Source organism: Molossus molossus, unplaced genomic scaffold (genome assembly GCF_014108415.1).
Source record: "Molossus molossus isolate mMolMol1 unplaced genomic scaffold, mMolMol1.p scaffold_m16_p_6, whole genome shotgun sequence".
Classification (NCBI taxonomy): Eukaryota; Metazoa; Chordata; class Mammalia; order Chiroptera; family Molossidae; genus Molossus; species Molossus molossus.
In genome coordinates, this window is record NW_023425399.1 from 96,341,930 (window position 1) to 96,366,965 (window position 25,036).

Below are 25,036 nucleotides of genomic sequence, written 5' to 3' on the forward strand. Positions count from 1 at the left end.
ATCCCTGGCCTCTATCAGGGTCATGCGAGAGGCAACCATTTGATGTGTCTCTCTCACATTGATGTTTTTCTCTCTCTCTTTGATGTTTCTCTTTTTCTCACCCCCAACCCCCCAAAAAAGATTAGTGGAAAAATATTCTCAGGTGAGGGTTTAAAAAATAACAAAAACAATTTCTGTGAATGTTGAATGGACTCCTTTGGCTGACAGTCTTATGTGACTACATGATCACTTAATCTGAGTGTACTTAATGGGTTGCACAAATTTGGATTAGATTTTAGACTTTATGTCTCTTAATTTAAAGCTTTTCATTAGCAAATCTCTGAAATGTAGCGAGTAGTCCTGGGTTAGTACCTACGTAGCTAATTTCTTATGAGGTGTCAGGTCTCTGGTATTGTAACAAATCTACATTCTGCCCCCTGCTCTGGCCCCTGCGAATCTGTTTTTCAGCACCTCTCTTGGTAAGGAGGTTGTTTTTTAGGTTAGCCTTTGTAGGAGCAGGAACTCTTTCCAGGAGCTTAAGGTTCTTGGGGATGGTTCTGCAACTAAATCATATTCATTGTTACCCTAATGTTCTTTGAACTTGGTGGTGCAGGTAGCATTGAATCAATGCTGGAATTCTCATGTGATCCTGCATCACTCAATGTATACTGGTTGTGAAAGTAGCTGCTCAGGCTCCACTGTGGTTGATTATGTGACTAGAATCATGCCACTTGTCACCTCTCACATGCTACATAGGGACTTGTTAGTAATTTAGATGTGAGAACATAAGTAGCAATGATAACTTGAAGTTTCCTGCCTTCCTCTCACTTGAATCAAAACTTAGTTGTTCAAACTGGAGGCTCACAGTCTTATCATTTGACTGGAATGTGAAATTCAGTGTTAGAACTTCTGAAATAATTTTCTTCCAATGAACTCCTGGTGAGGTTCATCAGCAAGTCAGTTCTGTTCCTTTAATAGAGTACTTGTAGAGAATCGAAACTGAGCGACTACTTGTTAACCTTTAGAGAACCTAAACTGTACTTGTTACTTACGCTGAACTAAAGCACAAGAAGGTTTGATGAAGGAGCCAGGTGTTTGTGTTGTGACCTTCAGAATGAGGGAGATTGATCCTTTATGCATGACCTAGTACTTATGGATTTTTAGAAATTTAATCTGTAAAGGGATATTACTATTACTGTCTTTGAAGGTGTTATTACCAAATATGGCACAGGACTTATTTTCAGAACAAGTTTCACTTATATTTCTTACTGTTTCGTTTGTTCAGACTAAGATTGTTTGGGCATGTTCATTATGTTCTGGATTTATATGGTGTCCAGTCCTGAAGATTCAGAGGTTTTTAGTGAGTTCAGAGAAACATCATCTTATCCATTATCAATAACAGACCTAGACATAACTCAGGAGTTTCTGACTGGGACAGAACTCTTGACCTTTTTTAGGCTAAACTGAGAGACGGGGGAGAGAGGAGGGGAGACAGACAGACAGACATGGAGGGAGGGAGGAAAAAAAGGAAGAATATTGGTTGTGGATTACATGAACTTGCATAGTAGATTGATCTCAGTAAAAGTATTGATCAGTACTAGTGAAGCTATATTGCCTTTTCTCTTTCTTATGGTTAGCCATGCTTTTGCTCTTTATCTTAATTGCAGGTGTGTCCATCCTCGAGGAGGTGTGATTCAGAGTGTCTCTTCATGGAAGCATGGCTCGAGCACGCCGTATGTTAGCAACCGGCAAACACAGTCATGGACTGCTGTGACTCCCCAGCAGACTTGGGCTTCGCCTGCAGAAGTTGTTGACCTTACCTTGGATGAGGATAGCAGACGTAAATACCTACTGTAATACAATGTCACTGTGTTTCCTCTGCACTGTTCCCTTCCACTTCCTCCTCCTCTTTATGACATGGAAGTTCATTGTCATAGCTTCAGCCTCAGAAGCTGTTTGTGGCATTTGTATAATCAAAAATCATGGAAAATTGCCCCCCTCCTTTTTTTCTTTCTTTTATGTAAATTAAAGAAGTCACTTAGGAAAATAACTTAATTACAGAGAAAAGAATTTCTTTCCCTCAGTAGGAATATGAGAATGATGAATTTATTAGACAACTTCATTTTACTTAGTGACTTTTTTCTTAGGAAGCTCTGCCTTCCTTTTAGAATAATATTTTAATTACCAGGTAAAATGAATTTTAGTGTTTGAATCTTGTATTTATTTTTCTGTGTAATAAAATTAATATCTAGACTTGACCACTGTCAGCCCACCCATTGGCACTCCCACCTTAGGGCATTTGCACACATATTAGTCAGGTCCTTATTGGCACCTAGTAGGGCATGTGCATTTGGAAACCTGTCCTTAGAAATAGAAGACAAAAGTATTACTTTTCTTTTAGCTTAAGTCTTCTAACTTCTTTCCTGACTTTGTTCCTGGCTGACTTTCCACATCACGGATAATTGACATGCCCCTTTGTATTTATAAGTACTGCTACGATGACTTAATTGGTCTCTTTGTTGCAATAATTCATAACTCTTTGGAAAATGTCTTCTTTTGTGGCCGAGGCATTTTGGATAGATAGCCACCACGAGCTTTTCTGGGCATATGAACAGAGTACTGAGAGATCAGTAGGAAAATGTCTCTTCCTCACCTTTTTTTTCCTGATTTATTCAAATAACGGAAGAACATAGAAACCTGTTACTTAGCTAGAATATACAGAGTTGTGTGGCTTCTAAGGCTTTGGGCACTTGTAAATCTGAGAGGAAAGTGCCTTTTTTCATGGCTGGTCTCTCCATAAAAGATATTCGACAACTGTTCAAACTTGAGCTGAAATTTACCTGATTCTATAATTGGGTATTTTTCTCCTCTACCATCTAAAATTAGAAAAACCAAAATACACCATAAGAAACCAGATGCAAAGCACATTAATGGCACTGTAGGTTTTACAGTATCTAAAAGGTATAGCAAAGGGTAGTAGGAGCTTCAGGGAATTCAGGAAATACCAGTGTTAGAGTTTGTGGCATTAGTTACTACCTTTTTTCCTATGACATGTTATAGTTACTAGTGAATTATTTTACAAGCAATACCTAGAGTTAAAACACTATGTACTGTGCACAAGGAGGAATGAAGTAATATTGGCTTAGAAGACCCTACCTTTTGTTTTACTACACTTTTTCTTGGCCTTTTTTGAGTTTTTGGTTCCATTTTTACCACATAATGTTGCTAAAGCCCTTTGCCTCCCTCCCAACACCTTGCTGGCTCTTCCTTATCATAAGAGCATGAGAACTACCGTTTCTTAGTTTCATTCAGTAGACACTCATTTACTAAGTGCCTGTTCCGCATAAGGCACTTGCGGGTTGCGTGCTGTGGGGCCGCTGAGATGAATGAGACAACCCCTGCGTGCGCATGCACCACAAGACTCCACCTGCCTGGCCTTTGTTTATGTTTCGGAAAGACCAGTCGTTCCTTTACTCTTCTTCCTGCTGCTTTACTTCCATACACCTCTTCCCTGGGAGTGTATTTCAGCATGTGTTCTTGGAGCTTCTCTGATAATATTGATGTGGCCTCTGTTCTTCATCTTTTTATTTTTCTGTCAATCTACTTTTAATAGATCAGGCCTTTAAAAGATAACTGATCTCCAGTTTTAGCACCTCATATCTCAAGTCTCTCACATGACCACAGTTCTAGACAAAAACCAAAGACCCAGAGGCCAGAGCAAAATAGGACCTTCTGCAGATTCACTACTGGTGTATCATTGGACCTTTACATTTTACTTTAGGATTAATTTATTAAATTTTACTGTTACATGTTAGTTTTGACTTGAATTAAAATGCTAGACAAAGCAGAAATGTACAATTTCTGGTCTGTGTGTTTCAGGAAAATCATTGGGAAAGAATAGAATGGATTATTTGACTTGAAGTTATTGCAGCTTATTTTGTCCCCAGTATCAGGGTAGAGCCCCATAGAATGTTTTGCGTTATGTACTCTTAATGTTAATGATATGTTCGTCCAGTTTCATAGAGCTGGTGATTTCCCATGACATATTTTCTTTAGCCCCTAGTAGTCATCCTCCTAAAGAGGATTCTTTTGGTGTGCTGTGTGCACTGTGGATTGGGGACAGAGTGAAGCTGTAACCCAGCTCTTTCCTGGCCTTTTGCTTTTACAACAGGTTGCACTTTGTCCTCACCTGTGCCTCTCCCAGCACCCTGCCTACTTGAGTTGATGTACCAGAACAGATCATTAGAAATTAAGATGCAAAAAGGGTGGGGAAGGGACAGTAGAGACAGTCAGCTTTTTTCCCTACTAGATGGGAACTTTTCCACATACTAACTATAGAGAGACTCTGTTCCAGCTCTTTTTTCATTGCCAGATCCAGTAGAGTAGGAATGTGGTTTCTGGCAAGGTATTAATGACAAAATTCTGTGGTAAACAACTCCTGTGACATTTGAAATTTCTTGTAAGGGGATCTTTTTTAACCAAAGTTTGCATTTGGTAGCATAAATACTTCTTTATTCTTCATAGAACATTGTCCATTCAAAGTAGTATTTCTTCTAAATGGTGCACTTAGGTCACAGATTGGTTTATGGCACTAATTTGGTTAAGTCTCCCCTCCACCCAGTTTGAAACCACAGAGCACTAACCAGCTATTTATTACATCATCATGACTGCCCTGTAATGTGGAATTGCTGCTCACCAGTACTTGTCTTTTCATTTTGTTGGAAGGGGCCAGACTGAATGGACTCCATTATTCTTTATAATTGAGCATCCCTTAAACTGTTTTATTATCAATTGTGAATATGAACTATCTGATTTACTAATTGAATCAATTGTTCATTGTTACTTTGAGCAGGTTAGCACCATAGGTAACTTAAAAATGAATTTGTTGCCTGCTTTTTTGTACTGTGTCACAGTTTTTGAAAAAGCTGGGGAGACAATTTTGTCTTCTGGTTTAACTTTTTTTTTAAGGCAGAGAGCCCCATATCCCTGTTTTCTAGTATGTGTATGATGTGACTTCCATGTATATATAAAAATGATTGCACCCTAACCAAACTTCCTCAGATTGTGCACTGTTTGTTTAAAATAATCACGTATTTTAGTCCAATGCTGTTGTATTTTTTTTTCATTTTATTTAAAACACTATGTACCTATTCTTTTAACAAACTTTAAAGGGTAGTGATCTAAAAAAAAAAAAAATCACTGGATAACTAGGAAATATTTTTGTTGTTGTTTTGTTCTTGTTTTTTTTTTTTCAAAGAGTACAAAGGTCATTGAAGCCTTTTGCTCCTCTTACCGTGAAAATGAAATGTTAGCCATTGTATGGCTAGGAATCATGCACTTGGTGGTGAACAGATCTGCTGTTGCTGGAGTGTGAGTGTGGACTTGATGCAGTGACGACAAATCATTGCTTAGATTTATGTTTTAAAATGTGCAACTCTAGTTTTTAAAACAAAATTTGGTTCTTCTTTACATTCATTATTTAGTTTTTGTTTCCATTTAGTATTTAATGGTCTTTGGAGAAAAAAATAATAAAACAGAGTGTTATATATATATTTTTTGGTGCAAGATAAGATTTTCTGTTTTTTGAAATAAGTCTGTAGCATAAAGGTTAAACTATTTTAAGACAAAAATAAAATAGAGTGTATTTAAACAATAATAATTTCTGAGGATTTTTTTCTCTATCTGCTTCAGTTAATTAGATGGTGCCTGGAGCAGCTCCTAAGTTAGTTTTTGGATGTGAGGTGGATTATATTTTGGTAACAGATCTTACTGTTATAAGATACCTGATTTTTCCAAGCAGTGGCTGTATCCTACTTCCAAAATGTTTTGCAAGTGTCCTCTGATGTGTTAGATCTAGATAAAAAATAACTTTGCATTAGCTTTCCTGTAATGCAGCCCCCCACCCCTTCCAGCTAGGACCATGAGATTTCAAAAGGGCTGATGGCTCTCAGTGCCAAGCACCTTTGTTCCTGGGAGTAAAACTCAGTTGACAGTTACTTCCCAGAGACCAGAGCACCAGGGTAAAACACAATCTGCATGCACTTTGCACGTGGTTGAACAATGAAGCAAATACAGGGTGTTTCAAAATAGCCAAAATAACTCTTCTGTACTAATTTGGTTCTATTTTCAATTTTTTTTATTTGGTTGTCAAAATTATAGAAACTACCATATTAACATCTCATGACTTTTGTAACTTCACATAAAGGAGAATGAGGAACCATACACTCCTGGATCTCTTAATGTTCCTAAGAATTTTTTAGTGCTTCTTACACTAGAAAGAGATCTGTTAACAATTAGAAAATGTTTTCAGTTTTTTGAAATGTTTCTTCTATACCATCTTGTATCTGAGATCTAAACATATTATTGCTTGCTATGGGACACTTCTTTCGTGGATTTGAGAAGAAAACTGTTTACCTGTAGCCTTGCTTTTTAACCCTTTTTTCCTTGGATGCTGTCCTTTTGAAAATTAGACAAGACATAATAAGTAAGTAAAATAATCCATGGGTGGTACTTAATCTCATTCTGGTCCTTCTATCTTTGCTGGCTTTGGTCTTCCCTTCCCTTATTTGCATGTTTTTCACAGTAGATAACAGCTATTTATAACTTTAGTCCAAACAGAAAAATTATAAATCTTTACCAAATGTATATAAATATCTATTCAGTTCCAATTTTGCAACCAAGGTGAATTTCTTTTAGGTTTTGTTTTAACCATGTTACTAATCTATGAAGGAGCAATCCTCTTAGGTCATTGGCAGGTATAATTTTCTTCACTTGCTTGACTCCATGTTTGGGAGCATTGATTCACAGAATGAGAGAAGGTTCTGGGCTACAGTGGAGCTTTGGCTGGGAGGATCTGCCTGAGGGAAAGAAGGCAGTAGTAGCTCAATAAAAAAATACAAGTGATGCAAACCGAGCACCCCATTGACTCAGCGGAGGTTAGGTTGTGACACTGTTGGCTCAGTTCAGCTGCCACTCTGCAGGTGGCATGCCTTCCAGCTGGAGATGGCATCAGGCAGCAGGGATCTCTTTCTGCCAAGCCTCGAGATCCCATTTGGTGGGGTGGATGTAAGTAAAGGATGAGTGCCTGCTGCCAGAGAAGTCAGACCTCAGAAAGAAGATGTGGCGGCGGCAGCTGGTGGCCTGCTTGTTGGGAATACCCCTTCATTGTAAATTACACTGACCTAGCTAATTATTCTTTGGTAAAAGGCTATTTGGTACTAACTTCCCTGTGTGATTTGGTAATTGACATCTCAGAGCAGTCACTTGTTTCCTTTCCAGGATTGCTTCATCTCAAGAGTGGGAAGGTGGAGTGTAGTGACCGCGTCTAAGCAAGCAAGTCTGACGTTAGGGTGGATCTAGGCACCTGCAGCCGGAGGGGGATCAGACCCAGAGGGTGGGGTTGCTAGTGTATAAAATGCCTGAACCAGAGAACAGGAGACTCCAGAAAGGCATCTGACCACTGAGGGATTTCATTTCTGTACCTGTAAAATGAAGAATTACTTAGGGTTTTTTGTTTGTTTGTTTTTTGGAGACTGAAAGGTAGGGCTGTGGATGGGATATAATTGCCCAGGAGAAAATTTATTGTTTTTCAGAGCCGTTGGGCTTTTAAGGCAGGAATTCAGGAGAATTGCTTATTCCAAAAAGCTGTTCAGAGGCCCACAGTTCTGTCATCTCACAAGCTTTTGGAAGGCATTGGATGAGTAATGCTCACAGAACCTTGAATTTCTATAAACTCTTTATTTTCAAAGTTTTAAAAGAATGTTTATTTCAAAATTTCCACATAGGGTAAGAAGTAGTACAGATTGTTAGCCTAATTGTGCAGATTGGAAGGCTGAAAACAGAATAAGAACAGCGTATCCAGATTTATATAGCTAGACTTTGCAAGAGAAGATTTTTTTCCTGTGGTTCAAATAAGGGCTTTTTAGCTTTAAGAAAAACAAAACCTCTTTACCTGGCTTTTCTTCTTTTTTTTTACCCCTGCTGATTCTACTTGCTTTGCCCTGAAAAGAAAGTCTTCCTGAGAAGGTAATGTTTGATTGGTTCCCTTTTCTCTTCGCCAGTGGCAGATTTAAACACCAGAACCACACATTTGAGTATGCATTCCAGCTCAGGCTCTGAAATAGCCATGGAAACATTTTCTGTGGGTAGGTTCCCTGTCTCATCGTTTATGGAATAAGAAAATGTAGATGGCCAGTAAACATAGGAATGATGCTCGGGCTCCCTACTGATCATGGAAAAGCATACTTACATTACAGGATGCCATTTCACATAGGCAGATCAGCTGGGAGTAGGTTGAAATCCACCAACTTGCTTGTCTTCTTGTGTGAGCATAATTTGCTACAACTATTTTGGAAAAGAGTGCAATTGTCTAGTAAAGCTGAATATGTGTCTACCTCAAGCTATAGACTGAATGTTTTTGTCCCCCCTAAATTTATATGTTAAAAAGCCTTACTCCCCAATGGGATGTTATTTGGAGGTAGGGCCCTTGGAGGCAATTACGTTTAGGGCAAGCAAAAGGGTGGAGCCTCCATGATGGGATTAGTGCTCTTCTAAGAAGAGGAGAGTCTTATGTGGTAGGACAAAGTTAGAAGGCCTGTAGGACAGGAAGAGGGCTTTCATCTGAACCCAACCATACTTGGCACCCTGGTCTCAGATTTTCAGCCTCCAGAACTGAGGGGAAAAAAATGTCTGTTGTTTAAGCCACCCACTCTATCGTACTTTGTTATGGCAGCCCGAGCCAAGACACCCTATGACCCAGCAGTTCCGCTCCTTGGCATGATAGTCATGAGCAGCTTTTAAATAGTGATGGTATCCAAATAGAGAAGTCATAAAATCAATTCAATGTCTGTAAATCTTTTGTTTATATATTTAAGGAGCTATAGCAACATAAAGAATAGTAGGAGATAGTACTTTGTGAACATTTTGATACATACTGATGTACATCTACACACAAATAAATGTATATGTGCATAGGGTTGAGCTATAAAATGTATTTTTTTACTATGGGCTTCAGTCAAAAAGATAATGAAAAGTCATGGTTCTAGGGAAACTAGTTTATGTGCTCAAAATTGCTTAGTGTCACTTTCCCCAGTTTTTGGCCATTTCAACATGAATATACAACTATAGGACAGATAAATAATGTATTTATACGATGTTCAGCCACTGCAGAAGTTAATGAACTAGAGTTATATTTATATACTTATACCAGTTATATCAACATAGATAAATCTCAACAATGTGGAGGAAAGCAAGTGGCAGAATATTAACTACATGATGCTTTTTATACGAAGTTTAAAAAGACAAACCAGTACTACTAATTGATAAAGCACGTGTACACATGTAGGAGTATAAAGGAATACATGAGAATAATAAACACCAAACTTAGGGTAATGGTTACCTCCAGAGTTGAGGTTGGATGAGGTCACAGACTTTATTGGTAAACTTTCTTAAGTTGAGTAGTGGGGACGCAGATGTATGTTATTCTTTGTACCTTTATGGATATCTTAGACATTTCATAATAAAATTATTTTTTCCTCTGTCTCAAGTAGAAAGAGTGAAAGCCCCTTATGACTTTCCAGATGGTATTAGTGGGAATGAATAAGATCTGAAGCCAGTTCCTTTTAGGTGCCGTCAACACTTATTGGATGTATCCCCAAAAACACAAGCAACAACAACAAAATTTGGTAAATTCTTCTTTATCAAAAGTAATTTTGTGCTTCAAAAGATGCTGTCCATCAAGAAAGTGAACAGACAATCCATAGAATGGGAGAAAATATTTGGAAATCTTATATCTGATGAGGGCCTTGTATTAAAATATAATTCAATAAAAAAATATGGACAAAGGCTCTGAATAGACATGTCTCCAGGGAAGATACATAATTGGTCAGTAACACATGATGCTCAGCATCATTAGTCATCAGAGAAATGCAAATTAAAACCACAGTGAGGTACAACTTCACACTTACGAGGACAGATAGAACCAAAGTGTCAGTCAAACTGTTGTAACGTGTCAGCAAGATGACCAGAGATGCACAGCTGAATCGTAAAGGAGCACTTCATTACACCGCGGGCTGGGGGAGGTACAGCCTCCCCAGATCCTCAGCCCCGATTCTTCTTGCTCATCTGATTTTAAAGACAGAAGTTCCATCCTCCTTTTGCTCCCCTCCCCCCAGGGGACCGGTGCAGTAGTGGGTGTTACAGCGATTATAGAAGTCAAAATTAGCATTATTCACTGGGCTCATGATTTGCAGTATCTGGAAACTGCAAATACCTCCCAACACATGGGACAACATAACCTTAGGCAAAATTCCTTTACTTCTAGGGGTAATTAAACTATTATTGGAAAAATATGGAGGAAGGGCCATTGATGATAAAAATGGAGTCATTTAGTTGCCTTAGCCAAGGGGCCTATATCAGAATGGAATCTAGTCACCTTAGCCTCGGAGCCCAGGTCAAAACCACAAATGGTGGTGAAGTGCAGAAATCTGAACCCTCATGCACTGCCAGTATGAAGGTAAACTCGTAGCCATTTTTGAAAATGGTATGACTGTTCCTCAAATGCTTAAACACAGTTACCATATGACCCAGCCATTCCACTCCTAGGTATACACCCAAAAGAAATGCAAACACAAAAATCTGTACACAAATGTATATAGCAGCATTATTCTTAATAGTCAAAAGGTGGCAACCACCCAAGTATCCTGTAACCATACCACTGAGGACTATTTGTCCATAGCAGGAATGAAATACTGATACATGCTACAACATGGATGAACCTTGAAAATGTTAAGCCAATTACAAAAGACCATGTATTTTTTTCATTTATAGGAAATGTCCAGAATAGACAAATCATCAGAAACCAATTAGATTAGTAGATGTCAAGGGCTTGGGGCAGCTGGAAAATAGGGAGTGACTGCTATGGGTAAGAGGTTTCTTCGGGGTGGGGGTGAAGAAAATATTCTAGGATTCCATAGGTAATGGTACACCATTCTGAATATACTAAAAACCATTGAACTGTATACTTTAAAAGGGTGAATTTTATGGTATATATCAATGATGTATAATTATATATCAATAAAGCTCTCATAAAAAATGCCAATTACCTTTAGAATTGGGGCTACCATGCTGTAAATTGTTAATCTGCAGAAACTGGGTTTAGATACTGGGGGATTCAAGAGTAGGAAGTTGCAACCCAGCTGTGAAAAGGAACTCATTAGACCAAGATGAAGGCAAGAATGACCAGCTTCCTCACTGAGTACAGACTGCCCTGACCTACCCTTTGTGAAGAGAGATGTGACCTGCTGAGGTTTCCATGTGCAAACCTGCCACCCCCGGGTGAAGATTACTCAGAAAGAAACCAACCATTGCCCACTGAAATGTGAATGCTTGCCCTCAGGGCAAGGTCAGGACCGGAGCCTATGAAGTCCTGCGACCTGCCCCTGGCTTTTGCCCAGAAAGTGTGCAGCTACCCTGCAGGACCATTTCTGAAGGCTGACATCCTGCCAAGTGGCCCTGGCCGCATCCTTTGGGCCGTGAGTCACACGGGGCTGGAGGTGGGGCCGTTTCTCACTGTACAAGCCCCTTTCCCTGTGCTGCTGCTTCGGGCTGCGAACCACTGTCATTTTCTGCTCAGAGTTTGGTGTCCCTCGGAGGTACTGAGGTAGAAAATGTGTTGGGACCTTGGCTTTAGGCAGTCCTGGGCAATACGTCTTCTCTTTCATCCATTCAGTAATTTTCCACATCCCAAAGTAGATGACTAAATTCTGATAAGCTCTTTGGGCTTCTGGCAGAGAACATTCACTTGTTGTGACATTAAAAATTTGTACCATTAAAAATGCGAACTTTTTGCTCAGCAGTGAAGTAGTCCAAATCCTTTGAGCACAGACACCAGCCAGTCAGAACTAGCACTGGGAGTGTGACCGGCATAAGAGTGGCCCAATTGTGGCTGGGCTGTGGCTCTTTGGGGAGCCACTGGGTGGTGGGGAATGCTGTGGAGGCTCAGGGCAGGAACTGTTTGTCAACTGCAGCTAAAGGATGACATTATTTTAGCCCTGGCCAGTGTGGCTCAGTGGGTTGGAGCGTTGTCCCATGCACCAAAAGGTTGCTGGTTCAATTCCCTGTCAGGGCACATAGGTTGCAGGTTAAATCTCCTGTGGGGGTGTGTATGGGAACTAACTGATTGATGTTTTTTTCTCTCATGCATTGATGTTTCTTTCTCCATCCCCTTTCCCCTCTCTCTAAAATCAGTAAAACATCCTTAGGTGAGGGTTAAAAAAAATGATGTCATTATTTTCACAGCTGATAGAACCAAACTAGTGTATACCATCAGAATATCAATGTAGCATTCACCTAGCCTGTCTATGCCTCAGGTTCCTCACCATAAAATGAGGAAAACGGTACCTGCCATTTGGGATTGTTATAAGGAGAAAATGAATGGAGGCCAAGTGCATGCCATCAGTCTTGCCAGCCCTGCACCAGTCCTTGTTTGGCTAACTCGGCTGGGAAGCATGTAGACCAAATAAAACTTGTCTGTAGGCTGCTGACAGCCTCATAGCAGCATTCTGGGAACAGAAGTGGAGTACAGCTGGCATGGATTGGCCAAAGTCCTGAGATCTAGACCTGAGTCCTGCCTTCATTGCTAACCAGTTGTGTGACCTACCAAGGTCATTCACCTTTATGGATCTCACCTTGTTTATCTACGAAGGGGTATGGGCGAGGTGATCACATAAGGTAATAGAATAGCATAGGATGATTCAAAGCTCTCTAGAAGTTAGGGACTCAAGGGACTACAGGAGCAAGGCCGGTAGTGGGAGTAATGCGTTGGGCCAGACAAGCGGGGAGTGTGGCAAACAGCAGTTTGTTCTTTGTCCACAGGGGAAAGCTGCATCCCTTGCCATGAGAGAGTACAGGCTTGATGATGCCAGATCTGTGGACTTGCAACAGAAAACGGAACTCTGGATTTTAAAGATATAAATGTGAAAATTTCTGGTTTGTAGATGTTCTTGTGTGGCCATGGTCAGACCTGCTGGATATACAGCTTGAATAGACCTGTTGGTACAGGAAGATATAAAAATAGAGCAGACCTGTGCTGTCCCCTCCTCCCCACTTCCCTCTCCCCACCCCTGGGCCCTTCTGGCATGGAATAAAAAGCAGAGGGCCTGGGACATTCTGGGGCTCCCGCCCTTATTTTGTATGGGCTGCTGAGACTTTGGAACTGCAGGTAAGTGTTCTATGGAACAGAGTGCACCCCAGGGAACTGTGGTCACTTGTGTCCTTGGTCTGATATATTGCCTGAATACATCTCTCTGGTTGGTTAGACAGTCAACCAAAGCAAACGAAGGCCAATTCTGTGCCATCATCTCATCTCCCCTGTAACCCCATCAGTCCTTTGTGGTCTAGCTCAGCCAGTGTGGGCCAAACAAAACGTGTCTGCTGTCCTGATTTAGCCTGCAGGCTGCCAGTTGTCTACCTTTGTACCATGCAAATTTCACTGGTTCTGCAAACAGTAAACACTTGCTATGTGCTAGGCACTGAGCCAGACCCCAGGGACATGAAGGTGACTGGAAGCCACTCCTCCCCCTCAAGTAACTTGCTCTGGCTGGTGTAACAAACCATTGTCACAAAGCCTGATGAGCACTAAGACAGCTCAATGCAGGAAGAGGGGAGAGAAGGCTTCATAAGCCAGTGTTGGGGTGGAATGAGCGGGTGATGGTGGAGCTAGGTTTGCAGGATGGGGAGGAACTATGGGGTTGAGGGGAGTAGTGAGTGGAGGTTGTGAGAGGGTGTTCTAGGTACAAAGCTCAGGAGAGCATGTCGGTGAGAAAGCATGGCTCAATAGGCGAACTGCTAGTTGGGTACAGGGGTGAGTAGTGGGGAGTAAATTCGAGACACGGTTGGGAGCCATGCAGCAAGGGCCTTGAATGCCTCACTGATGTACCCAGGCACTCTGGGTATTGGTCTCCACCAATGGAACGTGTCCGTTACCCTAAAAAAGTCTACATTTAGAAGCAGAAAAGGAACATCTAAACACATAAATGCACCCAGCCTGAGTGGCTGAGTTGGTTAAGCACTGTCCTGTGCACTGAAAGGTTCCCCGTTCCATTCCAGGTCAGGGCACATACCTGGGTTGCAGGTTGGATCCCTGGTCAGGACAACCAATCGTTTCTCACATTGAAGTCTGTCTGTCTGTCTCTCCCTCTCAGCATGTCCTCAGGTGAGGATTTTTGAAAAATGCACCAGTGCAATAAAGGTGTACCTCTGAAACGATGGGAGCTCAGAGGTCTTGTATGGAGGGGAGGAAGAAGAGCAGCTATTTCTAGCAGTACAGCGAGGGCATGATTTAGAGGAGAATTGAGGTTGGAAGTGGGGGATTTGATTAGGAAGCTTCTGCAGGAATTGAACAGATGAATGGAGAAGGCTGGATCAAGGGGGTGGGAAAGAGAGCAGGGAGGTCAGAATGAAGAAATACGTTTAAGAGGTTGAATCTTCAGGACTTTGTGGGCAGAGTGTTGGGGAGCTGAGGGGTGCAGAGCATGTGAATGAGGAAGGAAGCGGCAGGAAGGAGGCTCCCAGGTATTGCATCCACTGAGAAGGAATGCAGGGATCAGGTTTGGAGAGTGTAGCAGGGCTTTGATGTCCCATGTCACAGCCCTCTAAGATGAGGACGGGTGATTGCCTCTGCCATTAAGAAGGAGACAGGCTTTGTTGGCTTTGGGACATAATACATGTCGTACTTGGAAATACTGCTCCAGCCCATTCACTGAGTGACTCGGAGCAAGAGAGGTCTCTGCACCAAGCCAGCTGCCCTGCTGCTTGGACCATATGACCTAGCGGTCCAGTGGTGCTGGTGGTATTCACGGTGGAGAAGGATGCAGTGTGGAGTCTCTGACAAGTCCCAGCAGGAAAGCTAAGTCATGGACCCTACGGGTTTTGGAGCAAGGCCATGCCTTACGCAGTAGAGAACTATTTACCATTTGAAAAGCAGCCCCCACTATGCTCTTGGGCCCTATGGGACATCAATTGACTGAGTCATCAAAACTGCTCATCATGACCTGGGTTTTATACCATTCACCTCATCAATCCAGGCAGACCCAACAGCAATCTGATCTAAGATGGGAGTGGCACCTCTAGGATTGGAGTGAGCAGGGCCAGAGGGCATCAGTGAGATGCACAGACTAGCTGCACACGCCTCTTCCCCTCCAAGGCACACCCTCCTGTTGCATCGATGGCTTCTCAGTTCAAAGACCTTAGGTCTGATTCAGTGTGTGGGTGTTAGCCAACAGCAGACTGACGGTTTCACTGAAGGCCCCGTCAGGGTAGCCTTGAAAGGCAGTGGTTGGAGGAACCTCTCCCCGTGGGCAGAACTTCAGGCAGTATACCTGTGCATCAACGTGATCTAGAGGGGGAAGCTGTGTATTCCATAAAGATACATACCTTGGGCGGTGGCATAGGGCTTGGTGTGTCCATTAGGGGCCTGCAAGGAAAATAAAGAGCTCCGGGGAAGGTCATGTGTATGATCCTGTGGGAGCAGGCACAAAGTGTGTGGGTCTTCACGTTCACGCAAATGCTTGTCAGCACCCGCCACAGGAGGTTCCGAGCAGCCAGGTGGATGACGTGACGCTCTGGAGGTCAGCCTTGTCCTCAGCCATCCCAGGGCTTGCACGATGAACCCGCGAATGGGGTAGCTATGTTGAGGGATGGAAGGTAGGCACGGGCCCAACAGCTCCAGCTCCCTCAAGGCAGATCGGGCCACAGCCCCTGCTGACTGATCTGTCAACCCAGAGGCAGGCCGGAGCCCTTCACCAGCCAGCTACTTCAGGGAGGTTGATTACGTTGGCCCCTTCCACCTTGGAAAGAGCAGCAAAGCCTCTTCCTGGGATTGACACTTACTCTTGCGTTAATCCGAGGGTTTACAGAGTGAGTGCCTGATTTATCTACATGCAATGTCTCAGAACGTCACCTCAGACTAAGACCCATTTGTGGCAAAGGAGGTGTGACAATGGGCGCGTGACTGTGGGATCCTCTGGTCTGGTGTATACCCAATCACTGGAAGCAGTAGACCTGGTTGAATGATGGGCTGTTTGTAAAAAACCTGGCTAAGGTCCCAGCTCCAGGCTGACACTCGAGTTGGGTGCCCTCATCCAGAATAGAGCTGCTATAAGGTGCCGTATCCCCAGCTGCCAGAACACGCAGGGCCAGGAATCAAAGGTGGATGTAGGATTGGTCCCTCTCACCATCACTCTCGGGTGCACTTGCATCCGGTGAGAGAATGTCTGGAACTCAGGAGATTAACTCAGGAATATGTCTAGAACTCAGGGCTTCTACACCTGGTGATCTCAGAGACTGGATTCCTGCAACAACCGTGGCCTGACAAGGAAAAGTTGGTTGAGTGCTCAGTCCCCTCAGGGATGTAGATCGGGGTCACTCTGCTAGTCAAGCATCCTAGACCAGCTGACAATGAGGACAATCTCTAATAGGTGGTGGAGAAGGAAGAAGATCAGCAAGTTTAGTCTCTCGATCTGCTGCAGCAGTGAGTGGGGTTGTAGCTTCTTCCACTAACTCTCCTGTACAAAGTATTTTTGCTAGATTATGGCTGGCCACTGCCCTGGGCACTCAGTGACTGAATAGACTGACTGTGGGGCATAAGGAGATCAGAGCGGTGCAAGGGGCAGACTGGATAGAACATTTTGGGTGCCCTGCATCACATCCCCTTCGTCAACCTCTGATTTCAGCTGCAGCCATAGTAGACAGTTCTTTGTGAGCATGGTCTCATGCTGACTACACCCTAATGTAAGAGCAGGAGTGCATCATTCTCATGTCCAGTCTAGGACCTTGTTCAAAGCCATGGGAGTCTGTTTAGCTTGAGAGTGGTGCTGTGGAAGCCAGAGTTTCCCCAGGCCAGAGGGCCAGCAGGTCAGTGCTGCAGAGGGGCCTGGGGACGAAGGAACCCATACTCGCATACTTAGTTTAGCAACAAGAACCTTTGCTTAGCAGCGACGTGGGGCAGAAGTCATTTGGAGTGGGGGAAGGCATGACTGGAAGGCAGTTAGTGAAGGCAAGTACAGACTCCAGGAGCTTTGAGATAAACGAAAGGAAGGGGTGTTCAGATGAGCTAGAAGGAGCTGTAGACTGGAGAAAGAGTTAAAAAGATACTGTAAAGAAAAACATCCTGTATATGCTGCTGATGAAGAACCAGTAGGGCTATAGGAAATGGGATGATTGGAAGAGAGAGCCCAGGGACATCTTGGGTAGCAAAACCCAGAGCACAGGTGCACTAACTTGGTCAGCTAAGGAAACCTTCCTTGTGAAGCTGGAAGGAAGCAAGGATGGGCATAGTGATACATACAGTTGGGGAAGGAGTGTAGACTGTTCTTTGTGTGTCCAGGAGACAGTTGTCTGCAGCATGTAAGGAGAGGGTGATGGGATAAGAAGCATATGATTAAAGATTACTAGTGGATTGATTATATATGGTTGTTTATTGTGATTTGCATGCTCTGTTCTCCCAAAAGAGTCACCTTGGGAAGTTTGTCCTTTTTCTTGCCTGGCGTGTTTCAGAGGTGAGCACAAGGCTATTGTGGAAACTCAGGTTTCCCCTGAGACATCAGCTGAAACTCCAGATGTTTGTGGACTTGGGGTTTAGGTGTTTGGGGCCACGTCTGCTCCTAGTTCCTGTATCTGTACGTACTCTATTCTGCCATGGTTTTAAACTTGGACATGACACCCTTCCTTCCTTCTACAAAACCACGTCACACCAAGCATTTGGGTGTGTGTCCGGGTCTGGGGTCTTGCAGTGCCCACCTTTGTGCCATTTTGTGAGCACCCTGCTCTTCCTCTTCCCTTCACTGCTCATCTGTTTCTCATAAATTGTCCTCATCTCCAAATCCTCCTCAGCCCTCATGAGCTCCCCACCCACAGACAGGTGTACCGAAACCGTCATGATGCACAGAGGACAAGCAAACTTCCTGTTAGGTTCCAAAAGATGTGGTTATGTTAAAAGTGACGAAACTGTGCTCGAAAAGTCTGACAACAAATTCGGCAGTTTGGGTGTGGGGACATCTAAGATGAATGCCCGAAGCCACGGCAGCTACTCTAAACCGGGAAGGCCCCACTCTTCAAGACCATCTTGTTGCCTTGTAAGGGGTTAGCGCTTCCAGACAGTTCGGGGAGAAGTTAGAAGGCAGAGCAAAGCTAGAGGCGAATAAGAGGCCCTACTGGGAAAGAGTCCTAACTGACCCTCCTCCTCCTCTTGTCTTCAGAGGATTGGCCCAGAAGTCGGAAGGCCCAGCTTCTAGAACTTGTTCCGCTTCTTGCTAGCCGTGTGGTCTTAAGCCTTGGTGTTCTCATCTGCAAAGTGAGCATGACAAGGGAGGAGCAAAGACTTAATGAAACAGGATCTGTGACTACCTGCCTCATAGTGGCTACCTCACAGGCTCCAGGCCCCGCAGCCCCCTCTGCTCTGCAGTAAGAAAGAGACCCGAGCCTCAGTGTTTCTGGCCTGGGTGCCTAAAATCATTAGCTGATCATTTGGTGACTCTAGACAATTTGCTTTGTCAGTGCTAGTCAATCAATCAGTCATCAGGTGAGGGCCGGACACCCACCCTGAACCTCACCACGGTGGTCTCAGCTGGAGGGAGAAGACCCCAATGTGTCCTCAAGAGCTTCAGCTCTTGCTGGGGAGATGACATGATTTGACAGGGTGAAGACTGAGAGGCGGGGCCGATGACCAGGGAAGTGCTTATTTTGGAAATTAAGATGAATTAACACTTTGTTTAATTGATTAATTAATTATCAGTTAATTCTTAATTAATAGATTCTTGTAGTTTGATCTCATCCCAGGAGAAAATTGGTACCGCCACCCCAGACCCACACACCCAGCCAGTCAGGGCTGCCGAGGGCTCCAGGTGCAGTGCTGCCGCCGCTCAGCAGGGGGCGGCCTCGCTCTTCTCTGTCCACGTCTCGGAGGTGCACAGAGATTTGGTGGAGGCTCTTTCTCTACACTAGGGTTTGGCAGGCTTTTTTGACCATGACCCAGAGTTGCACATCAGTGTAGTTTATGCACTGATGTGTATTTTGCTAAGCAATACTTACTACATGAGCAGTCTGATCGATTTCTACTTTTTTCAGAAATGCTGCCCCCAGTCACCAATAGATGGAGACCTGTACTCAGAAACCCTCTGGGAGCCTAGGCTGGGAGAGTGTGTGTGTGTGTGTGGGGGGAGTATTTGGGGTCGCCTAAGAAAGGGCCTCTTAGCACAGTGGTTAGATGTGTGGGCTTGGGCGCCAGGCAGCCGCATGGAGTCTGGGCTTTGCCCTTTGGTCCATCTGTGGCCAGGGTGATTTACTCAACCCCCCCCTCAGTAAAAGACTGTGCTGGTTACAATAACAGCTCCTTTTCCATCCAGAAACAGGGTGCTGCAGAGTGCCCGTCACCACGGAGGCCTGCCTGGGATCTCATGGGTTCAGTGATCCAACGTGTGTTGACACCTGTTACCAAAGATAACTGAGCAGAAAGCTCTGGGCCCGGCTGAGGAGCGCACAGACAGTCACAACGGATGTGATAGGTGGAGGTGGCGACTGGCCCTGGGCGATCTGGGAACACGGGGGCACCTGACAGCCGCCTTCGCTCAGTGGCTTTAACTCTGATGTGGAGGATCAGAAACCCCGGGTTGGGCCCGGCTCTCTGTTTCAGTAAGCTCTCCCAGTGATGCTGACACCCATTCCGATTTGAGAATGGTTGCCAGTGGTTACCGGACTTTGCTGTACTTGACAGTCATTGGGGGCACCCTGTACCAATGTAATCACATGTCTGGGAGTGGGACGCAAGCATCAGTAGTTTTAAAACTACTGATTCCAATGTGCAGCGAAGTAGGGGACTCTGTGCCCCAACCCAAACCGAGGGTATGGAGCACCGAAAGCTTCCTGGAGGCATGTCTTGTGGACAGAACCCTTACATGCACTGGGGGCTTGTCAGTGAACATGGGCTGCAGGGAAATGTGAGGGTGAGGGGGCTGCTGGTGGCCACAGAAAGTTCAGAGGGACTGTAATCCAGTGTTGAAGAAGCTGGGCTCTGGAGACAAGTCTACTGGGTGCGAATTCTGCTGCGCCCTCGCTAGCTGGTGTGACCACAGGCAAGTCTTTTAACCTCTGTTCCTCATCCACGTGGGGCTCCCACGAGGATGGAGCACGTAGAAATGCTACTGATTACTGCTGGGATGGGGTCGTAATTATAAATTGAGGTGAAGGCTCGGAGATGAGCCAGGAAGTCGTGGGAACTTAGTGTGGCAGGGACGACACTAGCGAGATGGGGGACAGAGTCACAGAGGACTCTGTCACCATGCGCGGGAGGTAAAGGCTCTGGGAAGCCTCCGAAGAGTCTGGCGTGGGGCAGCCACGCGCAGATGTGTGTGGAGAATGTACTAGAAAGCAACAGGGCTGGAGGAGAGTGATCAGGGAGGGGCTAGTTGCCACAGGAGGCGTCAGATGTGACAGAGGGCCACCTGGTGGAGGGCTGCTAGAAGGAGGAAACAGGCAGGACTTGGAGCTAAGGACACGTCCCATTTTAGGACTGTGCAAACTAGGCGGTCCATGGACTGAGTTGGAGCACACCCCTCTTCACCCAGCCCAGCCCCGGCTCCAGGTTTCTCTTCATTCTGGAGACAGAGGCTCAGTGATAGGCATGGGGAGGTGGACCCCCCACGCCCTGGTACATACACTTCCCAGAAACTGTTGGAATATTTTGGAGACCACTCCTTGGTTGAAGGCAGTGCAGGCACATCCCGCAGGCTCGCATCTGCCACTCGGATGTCCCCAGGCCTTTGTCCTGCTTCTGCCTTTCTTCCACATCTGTCAGAACCCTGCTCTCCACCCACCCCTCCTCCACGAGCACCGCAGGGCTCACCTTGAAGCCCTCCTAACCACAGCGATTGTCCTGGAAAGGAGAGCTGGCAAGGATGAGCCACCTGTGGCAGATGCACTCTACGTGCCTGCAGGCTGAGGAGGGTGTCCACGCCTCTGCCCCTCCCAGGCTGCCCGGCCCAGTATTTTGCAAACAGATGTGGGGGTAAGGCCCCCTGACTGGGTTGGGAGGAAAACACAGAATTTAATTACCAACCAGGAAGGCCTGGTTGAGAATTAGATCATCAGAAGTTTTCGGTGGGACCTCAGCCCCTAGAGGCTCAGTGGGAAATTCTCACAGTGTCGTCCTCCCCGTGTCTCCGAGGATTGGGTACATCCCTCTGGTTTCTGTGATGTGGTCTGTCCTTCATCCTGCAGTGAGAGGTGGAGACCCCTGGGCCGGGCCCTCTGTGCACCCTGCCCAGCCCCCTCCAGGGCAGCTTCTCCCAGCACCTGCTGGTGGAGATGACGGATGCTGCCAGCATCCAGCAAGGGCTGGGACCAAGGACAGTGCTCAAGAAAAGCCAAGGACCCAGTGACTGTGTACCTGTGGCCATGTTAGGTGCTACCTAGGCGGTGCCAGGCATGTGAAGATGGAAGCCCCAGAAACAGCAGAAGAGGGGGAATCAAAGGAAGAATTGGGTGACATAGGTGTTAATACCTGGGGGTAAGGTAACTAGAGCTTGGACTTGGAGCTGAACAAACCAGGGATGTTCACGGCTGAGGGACAATGAGCAGTGAACTCTGAATCTCCATGTCCTCATCTGCAAAATAGGGATGATAACAGCACCTGTTACTCAAGAGACTAAAACTCTAATTCTGTATGTTCAAAAGTATGATACAGTGATAATTAGGTGATACATGTGATGAAGCATGTGAAGTCCTTTAGCGCAGGCACACTTTGCTCTTAATAAGTGGTCGCTATTGCCATAGCTGCTGTTTCATTCTGGCTATGACTGGTTAGGGAGTTCAAGGGCGGAGCCACCGAATGAACCTGAATGGCCTGAGGAGACAGGACCCGCAGGATGGGTTAGAAGAGAGGAAGGACTAACCAGCCAGAGGGAGCAAAATGTTCTAATTTTCAAAAAGAGAATATGTCTCCTGGATATAAGCTTAATGTCACTCAGCAGCATTGTAGAATCATTAAACAGATGGTCTGGGAGCACATTACAGAGCCATGCCTGTTCCCAAATTAATTCATTAAATCATATCAAACCAGTGACTTTCATTAGCAAGGGATTTTTTTTTTTTAATTCAACATATTTTTATCAGCATGGTTGGAAAAACAAAGACGGTCTTGTCAACGCACTGAATGAAGTTTCCCGTGCTCCCCGTGTGGACAGGGGAGAGAAGTGTGACAGAGCGATGCACGGTGGGTGAGGTCTGTACGAACTGAAGCAGCTCCCCCCAGAACTGCATGAGTGAATGGACATCAACCAGGAGAGTGTCCCTAGTGGCAGGCCATGGGGCCCACTCCCGTCACCGAGCCAAAGGAAGCACATGGTGGGGAGGGATGGCACGCCAGACTATGTCATTGGCACTTAGAGACTCGGCTAATTAAGAGCAAAAGATACAGGATGGGAAGAAGTAACTTTACAGTTGTTTGCATGGAAAATAATACAATAATTAACAATAATACTAGAATAAACTCTATTTCACGTACTCACAACTGTAAACCTGTTTTTGCCCCACCCAGTAATTAATAGCAGAACAGCAGAGAAGTGACATTATACCTGAAATTATTATTTTTTCTAATAATGGGAGTAATGTAAGCACATGGTAGAAAACTTGGAAAATATAGACGGTCATAAAGAAGTAACTAAAGACCACATGGCTTAATAGCATGACCAAGGAGAATGATGGCCAGGTGGGAATTCGGGTGATATTTAAGATGGTGGGTTCAGGATTGTCGAACCTAGAAAATGGTTCATGCTCTATCGGTCTTTGAAGACGGGACAGGCTGCAGGGAAGAATGTGGGCAGAGCTAGAACACGGAGGCTCCCAAAGGCCGGTCTTGCACCCCCCCCCCCCCCAATTAAAGAGCCTCCCAGGAGGTAGTCCCGCCCACCAATGGGACAGCTTGGGAGGGAGGGGTTCCCAGTCATCAGGATTATTCAAGCAGAAGCAGGCTCTTAGTCACATTCTTCCCTGAATGTTGCTGGAGGTTTCCTGCCCTGCTCTGGTACCTTTCAACTCAAAATCTGTGAATTCAGAGGCAGAGTCAAGGAGGCAGAAAGAAATGTGTTCAGTTACTGCTCAGAGGAACAAGTGTGCTGCAAAATGGGTACTTTTGTTAGACGCATACAATTAAGTATACATTCATCAGAAAGTGACTGCAAAAAAATGAATATATGTATGTTTATCCTCACCTGAGGATATGTTTTTGTTGATTTTAGAAAGAGAGGAAGGGAGAGGGGTGGGGAGGAGAGAACCATCAATGTGACAGAGAAACACCCATCGGTTGCCTCCCGTATGCCCTACTGGGGATCAAACCTGAAACCTGGGTACATGCACTGACCAGGAATGGAACCCACAGCCCTTCAGTGCACGGGAGGATGCTCCAACTAACAGCTGTATCAGCCAGGGCAAGAAAATTAACATTAATACTTGGGCTGTTGGGAGATGCTTTTCACCTTTTGGGCTGTTTTGATTTTTCCAAGTTTTCTGCAATTGACTTATTTTAAAATTTAATAAATGTCATATTACAGTCAAGTAAATGTGTCTCTGGCACGTGTGAAGATTCTTTACTGAAAAATAGACTAGGGATGGGGCAGGAAGAGACTCTTTTAGATGGATACACAGAGGGTTGTAGAAGGCTTGCAAAAGCAGGCAGAACTATCAACAAATCATCAAACAACAAGTGTTGGCGAGGGTGTGGAGAAAAGGGGACTCTGGTACACTGCTGGTGGGAATGCAGACTGATACAGCCACTATAGAAAACAATATGGTGTTACCTCAAAAAATTAAAAATTGAACTTCCATTTGACCCAGTGATCCCACTTCTAGGAATATACCCCAAGAAGCCTGAAACACCAATCAGAAAGAATATATGTACCCCCATGTTTGTAGCAGCACTATTTACAATAGCTAAGATCTGGAAACAGCCCAAGTGTCCATCAGTAGACGAATGGATAAGAAAGCAGTGGTACATATACACAATGGAGTACTATGCAGCTGTAAGAAAGAAAGATCTCTTACCCTTTGAGACTACAGGGAGGGACCTGGAAAGTATCATCCTAAGTGAAACAAGCCAAACAGAGAAAGACAAGTATCATATGATCTCACTTATTTGTGGGATATAATTAACATAACAGTCTGAGGAATGGGGTAGTCTCAGAGACGTGGAAGTAGGGTACAGACTGACAATCCCCAGAAGAGGGGGTGGTGGGGGAGAGATAAACCACAGAACTTATATGCATGTATGCATGAACAATGGACATGGACAACAAAGCTGGGGACAGGGGAGGGAGGGGGAGGGGGGAATCAGTGGGGGGGAAAAGGAGAAACATTTGTAACAAAAATTAATTAATAAAAAAAAAGGCAGAACTATTTAGGTTTGATGGTCACTACAGTGGCTGTGGTAATGACCTTATTTGCTGAACCAAACTCAGGACAGGGAGAGTTAAGTGAGATTTGTTTACGTGGTCACTTCCATCATTAGCTTGTTGCTGGTCCTCCGGGTAGGAGTGCCGTCTGGGACTATTCCCGGCTCACTGCGAGCAGCAACACAAAGGTGCGAAGGTGCGGGGCCGGAGGTCGAGTCGCACAGGAGCTGCCTCTGAGGCAGGACTGGGGGACATGCGGGTGTCGTGGGAGAAATATTTGAAATGCTGGAGCCAGAAGCTAGTCTGGGGAGCATTCTTCGGACCATCTGATGCATAAAAGCAGAAACTTCGGTTCCCACCAGTCCCCATTCAAAGCGGAAATGCAGTCCTACAGTGGACAGAGTCTCTCCTGGGCCAAACTCCAGCCAGGCTCCTCTGAACTGTCCTCTCAACTAGGCCCTCGCTTTTGGGCTTCCCTGTTCCTCTCTTCATCGTCCCGCTTTAGCAAGAATCATGCCTAGTCAGTTTAGCCAGTACCACCCCCATACCTGATCCCCCTGATCCCCCCCCACTGCCTCCCCGTTAATGTCTGATCACCTTGGCCCGTCTTCAGTGAGAAG

General features: G+C 44.9%; 1 protein-coding gene across 5 annotated transcripts in view; it reads left to right on the top strand.

Moving 5' to 3' along the window:
* CUNH18orf25 (chromosome unknown C18orf25 homolog) overlaps positions 1-12,926 on the top strand; it is an 83,701-nt gene extending 70,775 nt beyond the window's left edge. For 2 of the 5 annotated variants that reach the window (XM_036244267.1, XM_036244268.1), the window contains exon 4: positions 1,647-5,114. In XM_036244267.1, coding sequence (XP_036100160.1) covers positions 1,647-1,836 — 190 coding nt within the window. In that variant the 3' untranslated portion in view covers positions 1,837-5,114. Of the gene's footprint in view, positions 1-1,646; positions 5,115-8,039; positions 8,124-9,527; positions 9,596-12,852 lie in introns of those variants that run through there. The other 3 variants (XM_036244265.1, XM_036244264.1, XM_036244266.1) reach the window with 3 other exon arrangements.
* Positions 12,927-25,036: the final 12,110 nt, after the last annotated feature.